The 12615-nt window shown below is 32.9% G+C and overlaps 2 protein-coding genes and 1 pseudogene across 3 annotated transcripts; 2 read left to right on the top strand and 1 right to left on the bottom strand.

Annotated features, from left to right (window-relative positions):
• The first annotated feature begins 343 nt into the window (after window positions 1-343).
• Window positions 344-3444, top strand: LOC114410279 (protein PLASTID TRANSCRIPTIONALLY ACTIVE 7-like). Its single transcript, XM_028374151.1, has 4 exons — window positions 344-469; window positions 559-606; window positions 684-743; window positions 2935-3444. Exons 1-4 carry the CDS (start codon window positions 425-427, stop codon window positions 3268-3270), a joined length of 489 nt encoding a protein of 162 aa, XP_028229952.1. The 5' UTR covers window positions 344-424; the 3' UTR covers window positions 3271-3444.
• A 1185-nt stretch (window positions 3445-4629) lies between these two features.
• On the top strand, window positions 4630-8639 carry LOC114410277 (annotated as a pseudogene). The gene is made up of 11 exons (XR_003666286.1): window positions 4630-5048; window positions 5692-5820; window positions 5948-6050; window positions 6262-6372; window positions 6886-6965; window positions 7090-7143; window positions 7494-7610; window positions 7709-7763; window positions 7862-7894; window positions 7991-8037; window positions 8341-8639. The product of XR_003666286.1 is annotated as a protein phosphatase 2C 57-like (transcript).
• Window positions 8640-11398: 2759 nt separating this feature from the next.
• On the bottom strand, window positions 11399-12339 carry LOC114408236. The gene is made up of 3 exons (XM_028371298.1): window positions 12175-12339; window positions 12037-12092; window positions 11399-11765 (listed from the first exon to the last, which is right to left on the bottom strand). The coding sequence occupies exons 1-3, from the start codon at window positions 12236-12238 to the stop codon at window positions 11655-11657; spliced, it is 231 nt and encodes a 76-aa protein (XP_028227099.1). The 5' UTR covers window positions 12239-12339; the 3' UTR covers window positions 11399-11654.
• Window positions 12340-12615: the final 276 nt, after the last annotated feature.

Here is a 12615-nt window from a genome sequence, read left to right as displayed (position 1 = left end):
AGATTATTTTATAAAGAATCAAAACAAAAATTCACCAATACTTTAAGAATAAAAAACATATTTAAACCTTAAACTTATTATAACTACATATTAAAACATTCAACTTGAGATTTTTTTATTTAAAAAAGTTTCCATCTCTGTATTATTATATTTAATGTATCCCTAAATTATATTTAATAAAAAAACACATTTAAACATAATGATGTTACATTGGTTAATAACCGACTAGTTTATTTAACCATATTATTGATAAAACTTAAGGAGACATTCGATTATTTTTTAGAAAATTTTTATTTATATTTATGATTTTTTTTATCTTTATAGGGTTTTTCAATTTATTTATTCATGAAAATCTTTAAATGCTTTTTAATATATAGGTTTTAGAAAGTTTTGATTAGATTCCAGATAGCGCGAACACTCAACGATGGCTATCCGAATCAACTCCTTGACTCTCTCTTCCGCTTTACCTGTAATTTCCTATGTCTTTTCCCACGGCAAGTAAATTTCAATTCATCTCCTTTCAAATATATATATTTTACAAAATATTTCTTTGTGCAGAAGATGGAGTTAAGAGGTGGAATTTCGGGCCTCTGGGTTGGCTCGCAGGTAGAAGAATTTCGAAAATTTTCTCTCTTTCCTTTGACCCCAACTGAACTTGTTTATGCATTCATTGGTTTTGCAAGATGATGCCCCAAATGCGAAAGGAGGCTCGTGGACGACGAGTTTGGAGGCGAAGAAAATTGGTATCCTCTGTCCCCATTTTCTTTTCTCTCACAATTATTGCTTTCTACCCTTGCCTCTTACCTGTTTGTCTAAATTCCCAAATGAAAACAAGTAAAACGAAGTTTTTTGGTTGTGTTGTTGTACTTGCTCTGTTCAGAAAGTTTTTTCTGGATGAAAAGTGCTAGTTGTGGGACTATTTTTGTGCAAAGTGTTAGTTAGGCGTTTGAATTTATTTAGCTTGAAGGGTTGGTTAGAATTTTAGAGTGCAGTAAATTTGTACTTTTAGTTCTCGTGGGCGTCAGCCTCAACTGGAAGAGGTTTTGCTTTTAAGTGCAACTTGATGGGTCAGGAGATGGGTATTTCCTACTAAACATTTACCCATGGCTGTTCATTTGCTAGAAAAGAAGGGTTTCAGATGAAGTATTCTGAAATTTTAATGCCAAAAAACACCAAGAAATTGGTTCAAATTGGAAAAAAATAATGTACAAGAATTTCTGAATTTGTGAAGCCAAGAAACACCAAGAAAGGAAAAGAAGGACTGTTGGCTTTGGCAAGGTTCTGCATCATAGAGCTACTGTGTTAAAGAGGTGTATTTGTTGTTGCTGAACCAGAAACAGTGTGTAAATTTGGCTTTTTTTAAGTGCCTCTGGTCTGCAACAGTGCCATCAAAGGTTATAGTCTTCTCTTGGAAAGTGGTTCTAGATAGAGTGCACACAAGGCTGGAATTTTGTAAGAGAAAAGTTTTGAGGGAATTTGATGATATCTCATGTCCTTTTTGCAAGCAACACATGGAAACATGAAATCACTTGCTGTTCTCATGTCGGGTATCTTTGGATGTGCTGCTATAATTGGCTTGGATTTGGCATAGTATTGCCTAACGAAGTTATTGCACACTTTTGGCAGCATGCAGGGCTAATAGCAGGCACTAAAGAAAAAAAGGGCATGGAGTTCGTTGTGTATGGCGGCTATGTGGTCTTTATAGACCCATAGAAATGATATAATTTTCAATGATGAGGAGGTGAACATGGAGAGTGTTTTGGATTTGATCAAGATCAGATCATGGCAATGGTTAAAGGCAAAACTTTGCTAATTTCAAATGTTCTGTCTATGAAACTAAATGTGTAGGGCCAAACAGATTGGCCCTACACATGTCGACCTGACCTTTTTGTGTTTGCAACATGTGTAGGGCCAATCTGTTTTTTACAATAGATTGTTATCTGTTAAAATGTTTACAGAAGATACAGCAATGTAGAAAAGTGTAGAATGGTGCTAATTCTAATTAAAGAACTAAGAAGATGGAGATTATGGGGAATGCAGTACCATGCTAGATGGAGGGTTCTTAGGTGGCAAAATTACTATGGTAATGATGACGGATTTAATAGACATGTGGTGGCGGCACTTTTGGTTTGGATGGAAAACAGTAAGCGGATGAGGCAATGAAATGGAGGGAATTAGCTTATGTATGGATCACACTTGTTTACACAGGCTGATGTGTTTTAATTATGATATGGATGAAAGCAGGCTATGGATCAGTGTGTTATATTCTGTTGCTGCTGGTATAACAGATTTGATGATGCAGTGAATACGTTCGTTGGGTTATTCAAGAGGGAATACACTTTCTGAAGCTGGTAAATGTCGGCATACGTAGAGTTCAGGATGTAGTTTAACTGATGAGGACATGGTCAAATGTACGGATTATTTGCTGTGTAGGCTCGGTTACTTTGTATTTATATCTTTAAATATAAATACTGTGTAACCACTGGTCTATGGGGTTAGTCGGTTTACACTAGTTTTAGTTTCTTTTGTTGTATATGGGTTTGGGTACCCCATGTACCCGTTATTTATATAGTTATGATCTTCTTTGCCGATAAAAAAAAACGGTGATTGGTTCGTTTGGGAAAGCTTATTTATAGGACTTATCTTAATGTAAGTGTTGGAATAACTTACGAAAATAATTTATGATCTGCTCATACTGGTTTCAACTTATTTCAATAAACTCTCCAAAATAGCTTATAAAAATAATTGTCAACTTATAGGAAAATAACTTTAACATTATTTTTGCGTCGATTATAAATACAATTTATGCATAAGTAATTATTTGATAAGTGCTTAATTAAACTATTTACCCAAACAGGATGTTATTGGCACGACCTTCTCTAATATCATGTGTTATTAGCCTGAATGTTTAAGCAAAAATTCATTTTGTTGCAGATAAAAAAGGATGAATATATGCACCCCAAAATGGAGCGCATTCCTTTCATGGAGGAGCAGGTAAGGATGGTAAGGGAACAGGGAAAGCTCTTGACGATGGACATAGAGAGGTTAATGTTGTCAGAAGATAATCGGTTTGATTTTGTGAATGAGATAGCAGCTGAGGCCAATTCTTATGTTGAGAACAACAGGGATGAGTATGGAGGTGAGAAGAAGGCCATTCTTCATGTTTTGAGCAATCGAATGAATGATACTGGAATTTACAGGCCAGAGGCATATTATGAGCCTGATCCCTTCAAGCCCGGACCTCATTATTTGAGAGAAGAATTTACATAAAATGTTATGCTGGCATCTTAAACTAGTGACAAGAATTTACATCTTTGCTTCACTTAGCTTAATTGATTTTCTTCTTAATTAGCTGCTGTTGTTTGTATGTATGCAAATCAAAGCCATCTTCGAACCGGAAATAAATTACAATTAAGAGGTATTATTTTCTACTCTTTTCAAGGAGATTGAAAATGGATTATAACTAGCATTGCATTTGTTTTAAGAAAAAGATTAAATCTTGACCGGACTTGGTTCGGTGGTTTTTTTCTAGACCATGGATTACTATGAATTTTTAAATTCTTGTTTGCAAGTAAATATATACAAAGGAGAGGGATTAAGTTGTTCTAAAAGTATCTCAAATAGTTTATTTGTCATTTTCATCAATCATTTTCTTTTAATTTAACAGTTAAAGATGTGTTACTTGTTAAAATTATTAAATTAGAAAAAGGTGAAGATGAAAAGTCGGGATCTGGATTCCTGTGGTTGGTAAAATAACGCAATCACGCAGTTAGATGATAAGAGTCGTATGGTCTTCATCAAATGGTGCATATATCATTTCAGTAAAGTCAATTTAAAAAATACCTTTAAATACTAATTATTTGATCTTTATCATCACACGGTCTAGATTCATGACCATGTAATTGTGTGAATACATGGAATCCAAATTCAAAAAGTTGGAGTAACTCTCAAAGTACCATAAACAGATAAAAGTAATGTTTACTATGATTTCTAATTGGATTACAATACATATTTTTAACATTAACAGTGGACATAAATTAAATTCTAAAATAACTTATATTATGATTTAAAATATTCATTAAAATTTAATATATAAGTTAAATATATTTTTAATTGTAAAATTTAACTATAATATGATTTACATATTAAAAAAAAATTTATTTATTCATTATAATTTTCATTTATATGAAAACAAACCTTTCTGTAGTACGCACATACTAAAACATTAGGATGCACAAATGCTCTTTCCGCTGACATGCAACAAATGAAAGATTTTATATCCAACCTAAGATCATGTTACCAATCTAATGTTTTTGCTCCACATAAATGTTTTTTGCAGTATAGTTAGAGATTCAAATGGCAGCTAACTAGTTGCTGAATCCAGTAACAGCCATACTTCATCTGATCTGAACTAGAACCACGCACTATGTAGAAAATAAAAGGAAGGTATTCTAGTTTGACCACTCAAAGTAACATGGTTGAGTAAAATAATACATGGCCAGTAGTAGGGCCCAGGAACATGACGTTGCACGTTCCTGTTTTGCCACGTGTTTTTATTAGGTTTTATTATGCATTCATACATACATATAACAATACAAGCTTGTAGAGAGAGAGAATCTGATCCGTTAATGCAGTTAGAGGCTTCTATTAACTTAAACTCACTTATCAATCTATCTATCTCCATCCACACCAAAACTCAACACTCTCTCTCTCTCTCTCTCAGCTTCCAAACCCTCTATCATGGCCCTGTCAAGTCCTCACATACAAAGATTCCTCTTATGCAAGCTTCATAGCCGCTCCACCGCTAAGAACATACACAGAAACAACTTTACCACCAGCAGCAGGAGCAGGTGCTGCTCTGCCATAGCCATTGATGCTCCATCGTCTTTGACCGAGGTGCCCGGCATAAGATGGGGGTCCATAGCCTTGCAGGGTCTCCGTGAAGAGATGGAAGATGATATTATTGTTCGGCCTGAGGGCCTTCAGGGCTTCTCTTTTGCAGCTGTCTTTGATGGCCATGGAGGCTTTTCTTCGGTTGAGTTCCTCAGGTACGTCTTTGCAAACATTAATTTTTCCTATATGCATGCTTTGCCACTTTATTTTAATGTCTTTTTGCTTGTTTGATTGCTCGTCCATTTATTTTAATGTCTTAATGCTCGTACAATATAGTTATTACTTGCTCTGGATTCTAGTTGGTGTTCATAATGAATGAATTTGGGGAGTGTGAGTGGCAGTGTGTCTATTGGAGTAGAATGGAATGGAGTGAATTTAAATTAAGTTAAATAAGTTACTAAATAAGAAGGTAAAATGACTTAAGTTTCTCTCATAAGTTACAATTAACTTATGCACAAGTTAATTTGTAGAAATTATCTCATTTAGTTTCTCTAAAAGCTGATTTTAACTTGAGCATGAGCTAATTTTAATTTATGGGAGAAGTTAAATTCATTTTATCTTCTTATTTTTATATCTTATAAGTGCTTATTAAGAAGTTTTTCCAAACATGGCCATAGTTTATTTCATTTCATCCCTTACATCAATCCAGACATATGGAAAATCCACCCTTGCACTCATTGTTCTTTGTGTTGTGTGGATATGTGATTTCTTTTCTTTTCTCAATTGAGTCTGGTAAATGAATTATTATTCTTTACACAATCTGAATTGTTGAATTGGTCTGCCAAGTGCCAACTACAGGGATGAGCTGTACAAGGAGTGTGTTAATGCTTTACAAGCTGGGTTACTATTAGTCGAGAAAGATTTCAAAGCCATTAAAGGGGCATTACAGGAGGCATTTCTCAAGGTTGACGCAAGGTTATTAAAACGGTAAGGCAATACATTAGTCTGCAATGGATAGTCTCCATAGAATGTGTCTAGTTAGATAGTTCCCATATGATTCTAGATTTGGTATGATTACATTGGAGGTTTAGACATTAGTATTTCATTTTCAAAGGCTTGAAATGAATGGAGAGGAGGATGAATCAGGTGCTACAGCAACTACCGTGTTCATTGGAGATGATGAGCTGCTAATTTCACATATTGGTGACTCAACTGTGGTATGTATTATTTATCCTTACTGTGTTCCCAGATGATACATTTGACTCCAGCTTTTGATGAAAAAAATGTACTTCTTCTCTTTATATATTTTTCTGTTTACAAGAATTATGAAGAAAAAAGCTATTACTTGGACTATTTTGATATTCATATCTAGGGGATTGAATGTCTTCAAATTACCTGACTTCTATTTAAGCTTGTTTATTCTTGTAGGTTCTATGCAGATCTGGAAAAGCAGAAGTTCTGACTAGTCCTCACCGTCCAATTGGGAGCAACAAGACTTCTCTTGATGAAATTAGAAGAGTCAGAGAAGCAGGTGGATGGGTGTGTTTTCCTTGTTCCTTCATTTTTTTGCATACCTTTTTGACCATCATCCCAAGTCAATATGACAATGTTCTATACAATAAAACCAAAGTTCTGAGTTGAAAATTTTGACAACTTAGGATGTGAAACAACTTGATGTATTATGGGGCATATAATCATTCTCTCTTTCCCAGTCTTATTATTTATGAGTTGTGGTTTTATAGTTGGAGAAACCACATGTAATAGAATTTGTTTCCGGCAAGGAAACCACATACAAATACTATCATAAACATCAATATAGCATTTTCCAGCTACAGCACGCCATGTGATAGGAAACTGATAAAAAAAATTTGATTATATTGAAGATCATTGTTTTCAATTGAGCTGGCAGTGGTTTCTTTTTCTTAATTTTTACTTTTTTTCACCAGAATGGTGGGAGCCTTGTGCACTTTATAATGAAAATCACCACCATTCTTTATATAAGTAAACGGCCATTATATGGCTAATGATAACACAAATATATGTTGTCTATAGATTAGCAATGGTAGAATTTGTGGAGACATTGCTGTATCTCGTGCATTTGGGGACGTGCAATTCAAAACAAAGAAGAATGAGTATAGTCCTTGATCTCTTCACTATTCTTTCTAGTGTAAAGGAATTTCTTCTAAGTTTTTTTATAAATGAACTACCACTGTTGAAGTGTTTCCTAAAGGGTATCTACCTTTTGCATGTGGAAAGGATGCTGCAAAAAGGAGTTCAGGAAGGAAGATGGTCGGCAAAGTTCATTTCTCGGTAGGTACTGTGTCTTAATAATTGTTCCTTACATTTTCTCGAATGTGGGTTATGTTACGTTATCAGTTAGTAAAGAGAACGGCTATGGATTGTTTTACCTTGATTTATATCTAGCTAGAAATCAACTACTAGAAAGAGAATACGCAGTCCTGATTGTTGTCTACTGAAGTACATAATCAAGATCTGAATGAAGCTCCTTTTTTTGTGGGCTTCAGCCTGATTCTGCAAAATACAACGAGGACAGCATGATATTTTTGGACTTTGTGTTCTACTGTCACATTCAAATTGACCTTTATCTAATTTTAAAACAAAACTATAAATTTTAACATAAGGATGCCTTCATGACACAGTGTACAGCTCAACAATGACTTGGTTGTTGCATACCCTGATATTTATCAAGTAGCTCTTGGCTCAGATGCAGAATTTGTGGTATTAGCATCCGATGGCTTATGGGATTACATGGGCAGGTCTATTGCATGATCCCTTGAATCAGTTCTGGCACCTTTCTTTTTCTTTTTTTTTGGTTTTTCAGAGAATTACCTTCACACTCTTCTTACTATTGCAGCTCCGAAGCAGTTTCTATAGTGAGGGATCAACTGCGAAAACACGGAAACATTCAGGTAAGCATAATGTTTTATATTTGAGGTTACTAAGCTAGTATCATTAAGCAATCGAAGTTGCAGCAATAATATTTTGCTTGTTCTTCTTTCAAATTCAGCAAGCATGTGAAGCACTTGCAGAAGCCGCTTTGGTAAGTTTTAACAAATCTCGTGGCAGTGGTTATCATAATGAACTTATTATATTGACACTTCACAGTTTTAGTAATATACAATGACATTCTCTGCAGGATCGACGTACACAGGATAATGTCAGCATTATAATTGCTGATTTAGGGTACGTATTTTCTCATGTATATATTTATGATTTTGGACTTTGGTATTTAAGTCCTGATTATTGGCCAGACCTTTGTGTAGAACAGAACTGGGGGTAGCATATAGTAAAATTCACAATCTAGTTATGGAAATTCTTTCCATCCCCAGAGCATTTACAAGTTTAGTAAAATGTGGTCTAAAGTTGAACCTGTTGCATAAGTGCTATTTTTTTTTTATCAGTGACAAAAAAATCAATTCTTGTTGACCAAATATGATTTTATTTTCATCCACTGATTGCACTGTGTCTTCTTTTGAGTGATTGCAGGAGGACAGACTGGAAGAATGCGCCTCTGGAGCGACAAAATACTATACTTGAGCTGGTCCAAGCTCTTGCAACCATTGGAATTGTGTCCATTGGAATCTGGTTTTCATCACAGCTTTCTTTATAGATTAAAAAAATACCAGTCATGTACATAAAACAGATATATCATTCTGAACTTCTAGCCTGTATAATCTTAATTGTACATGCCTCACATCTTAGAATCTACTTGGTTTAGGGCACAAAGAATTGTTAACAATAAATATATTTTTGAAGGATTAATCTTATTCTGATTCTAAAATTCAGTTATTGCTTTGCACTGTTTGCCCAAGTCGATCACGTGCTTCTTCCACTTAAATTTGATAGCACACTTCTTTGACTAATTAAATCTCTTTTCTAAAAAGACCATTGAAAACTGGTCACATTGACCAAGATTAAATTTGTTAATTACACTATCCGAATGAGGTCTGACTTCTTCAAGTTTAAAATGAACAGTTTAAGCACTTTGGTTTTTTACTAATTAATTACAGAAATAGTTTTTTTTTTTTACCCAAAAATACTCTTTGAAACATTTAATGTAAAATAAGCTAATTCAAGTATCTGTTTCGACTTCTAAAATTTTCTATTAGGATCCTACAGTATTATTACACTATGACAAAAAATCATACCTAATTACAAAAGCTTGGCTGTAAGACATAAAATAATCTAAGTTTAGCTTTTTTATTTTTAGTTTTTATTGTGTGTTATAACTGGATCCAATTATAAAAGGGTTGTTCTAATTTGACAACTTTGGATGCTCATAATTTCAGAAAAATAGTTGGAGAAGGAATTGGCATCATTGCAAGGTCCAAATGATGGCTTTCAAGATGTTGGGCAAGCAGGACAAATTAGCCTTTAAACCGACTAAATTTGACCAAAATTAAGGAAGATAAAGTGTGATGTCCTTGTCAATGTTTACCACAAAAATGGGTCTGCCGAACACTAACAGTGTATATGGATCTGCACAATTAGAAACAACAAGAACCTGACTTTATTTCCTTCCTATAGTTTATGAATCAAGTTCTTTAGGAAACGGTATGTCAGCCACAGGAATTGGAAAGCCAAATTTAACTTTTTTGACGTTGATATGTCAACTAAGTATATAAATTGATCACAATTTAGTGTATGTTTGGTTTCCCATTCCGTTTGCTGCAGCGTGCGTTACGAGACACATCCAACTATCGTTTGGAGAAGCAAGGGGGTAGATCCGCTCTCAACGGATCTCCAAACGTACCCTTATATGTTAGATTGTTTAATTGACAACTTTGCTATTTAAACTTGAATTTTAACCAAACTTTGTCCGACATAATTAGTTGAAATACTAACTGATAATTAAACGTTGAAAGGTTAATTAAAAGATAAAAAATTAGTAGAGACTAGTTAAAAACTGAAAGTTGATAAGTTAATTAATATTTAATTAGAAGTGTAGTCAAATCAATTGATTAATTAGTTTTTTCATATAAAAAGATATAAATAACATGCTCATGTTCATAATAAATAAAAAAATAACATGCTTATGTATGTGTTTATATAATAATAAAAAATTAATAAATTTATATATAACTGTTATTATTTATTATCATTCATGAAAAAATTGATATAAATTAAACATGCACACATAATTTAATGAAAATAAGAATATAATTAGAAGATAAAAAGTTACTATTTTTAAAATTAACAGGGGCAAAATTTGAAAACTGTATAAACTCTTACTTTATAAATTATACTATTTTTATTGCTTTATAAGGTTATACCTTAATCAATGGTCTTGAATTTGAGTCTTGAGTATACTACTATATTAAATACTTGAAAGAAAAATTTTATTACTCATAATTATTCTATCTGACTTAAGATTGCCTTTAGTAAAAATACTTGTATGCTCTAGAGCTTAGAAAGAAAAAAAAAAGAGACTGTTAAAGTAAGAATATTTCCCCCCAACTAAGTTCCCTAAAAAAGAATAAACAAAACAGTGCCTTTTAGAAATAAAAAATAAAACAAAACAGTGGTAAACAACCTACAATAAACAATCTACTGCGGATTGAGCCCCAAGTTGACATTTTAGTTGTCCAAGTATAGTATAGAAAGTCTATTTCATGCCTGTGATGGATTATTAGTATTTAGTACTGTGTTAAGTGTAAATTAGTATAGTAATAAGAGGAAATATTTTCATCAGTATTTTAATTTCAATATTTAAAATATGAGAAATGGTAAGAACCTATTGTATTATCTTTAAACATTTCTTTTTAATTGGTTGAACTCTATTACAAATCACAAAATTTTGTGAATTCTACATTTTATCTAATAAATCTACCATATAATTTTATATTCTTAAATAAATTATAACTAATAGTAGAGAGTGTATTTAAAAGTGTTTTAAATTAAGATTGAATAAAAAAATGTTTTAACGACTATGTTGCTAACACATATCTTAAAATATTTCTCTCTCCATTTAAAAAAACCATTGATGTTTATAAGGTTTCTTTTTACAAGGATTAAGGAAATCAATAAAAAAAATAATTAATAAAATAATTTTACTAAAATATTCTTATTCTCATTCTCAATTTCTAAAAATGTACTATACAATTTTCTATGGATGCACCTTGATCAGAGGGATACCCTTACCTAATATAGGTCACAACAAAGTATCAACTAATGCCATAAATGGAGGATTAATGTTTGATTGTTGAAAAATTGATAGATATAGTACTAAAAAACTATTATATTAATTATTTATTTGCTTTAAAATTGAAATAAAAATTAATATTTTATTAAAAATGGAAAATGTATGTTAAATTAAATTTAAACCCTTATTCAATATAAAAAATAATTCGAAGTAAGCGTTGTATGTAAGAATTGACACATATATTTTAACTAATTTTCGCTGCTACTTCTTTCTGTCTTTCTTTCTCTCTTGAGCGAGCAAGTCTCACAATTACAAATTTCATCTATTCTGTCCTAGAATCAGACTCAAATTTTGTTGCTACGAATAATATAGAACTTCCACACATCATAGTCTTTAAAAAGATTGCCAATTGGAAAGCAGATAGATGATAAAACTTTATTATAATATTCTCAGCTTAATGGTCCATAGTCCATACATACGCACCAGGTGTACATAATAAAATATCATACTAATTTATTGCCTCATAACACACACAAGTAGTGGCTCCGATGAAGAAGAAACCCGTTTACATATCTCCTCATACGCGACCAAAACATTGAGTAGGAAGAGAGATGATAGTATATAGATTAATTTATTTCATTATTTGGTGTAAGGGTATTCAAGGGCCCTTGCCAGGTTTCTTTGTGTGCCTTGGGTTGGGTCCTGCCTCATCATAATCCAACACAAAATCATGAACCAAAAGCTTCCTCGAGTTCATCTTGATACCATCCTTCATTCAAAACCAAAATGAAAAAGAACTTGTCAGTTAAAAGCACTATATATATAAACATCAAATATTGAATTATAAGACATAATGTTTTTCAATTCTCAAATTGAAAATTATTGTGGAAACCATGTGCCACTTTATAAACTCAAGCAAGCATCTATATGTTTCCCTCAATGTAGCTCCCTCCATATTTATTTCCAAGTATTCTGGCTTACAAAGTCCATTATTCTTTACCATTTAACTAAAGTAAGAAGACAAACGCATAGTAGGGTACCTTATAAAGTAAGCCATGAGTTGGATGCATGTTTTCCCCGAAGCCTTCAGCCAAGCCTAAAAGCAAAAAAATTGTTATGTGTCTAGAACGAGTTAAATGTTAGTAATTGTATTCAGTTATATAAAGAAACTTGCTCACCTGAAGATAAGGGAATGAGGATCAAGAGAAGAACTAGAAGCAAAGTGTTGATCTTAAGGGCCATGACAAGTACGAAGGTGTCTATATGGTTCCTCTTGTTATGAGCAGTTAGATTGGAACTAAGAACATGACATATACATGTCTTGGCAAGGAAGTGCAAGAAGGAGCACAGCCTTTTAAATTTGGCGAGGAGAGAGCTCTTGTCATGGTGTACCCCACCCAATAGCAACAGAGTACTGATATGATGAAATGCAATAACTTGTAGGCTTTATCCCACAACACTCAAGTCAACTGTACTATTCTATACGACTACACATAATTGCATCAAAGAAAAGACGAAGTGATTGTTTGCATGTGCACATTACCAACATTTCTCTGCATGGCTCAAAATGAGCTACCCTTTCAGCTTCTCCACTTTTTCCTAAGTTAACATACTTTATA

The sequence above is a fragment of the Glycine soja genome, chromosome 4 (genome assembly GCF_004193775.1).
Source record: "Glycine soja cultivar W05 chromosome 4, ASM419377v2, whole genome shotgun sequence".
NCBI lineage: Eukaryota > Viridiplantae > Streptophyta > Magnoliopsida > Fabales > Fabaceae > Glycine > Glycine soja.
The sequence above is the reverse complement of the archived record's forward strand: the minus strand, read 5'-3'. Positions and strand labels throughout refer to the sequence as shown.

Coding starts and splice junctions, on each gene's coding strand:
- LOC114410279 (XM_028374151.1), top strand. CDS start 425: ATGGCTATCCGAATCAACTCCTTGACTCTCTCTTCCGCTTTACCT. Junction 607..683: donor GCCTCTGGGTTGGCTCGCAG/GTAGAAGAATTT, acceptor TGGTTTTGCAAG/ATGATGCCCCAAATGCGAAA. Junction 744..2,934: donor TTTGGAGGCGAAGAAAATTG/GTATCCTCTGTC, acceptor ATTTTGTTGCAG/ATAAAAAAGGATGAATATAT.
- LOC114408236 (XM_028371298.1), bottom strand. CDS start 12,238: ATGGCCCTTAAGATCAACACTTTGCTTCTAGTTCTTCTCTTGATCCTC. Junction 12,093..12,174: donor CCTCATTCCCTTATCTTCAG/GTGAGCAAGTTT, acceptor TTTTGCTTTTAG/GCTTGGCTGAAGGCTTCGGG. Junction 11,766..12,036: donor CTCATGGCTTACTTTATAAG/GTACCCTACTAT, acceptor TTTTGAATGAAG/GATGGTATCAAGATGAACTC.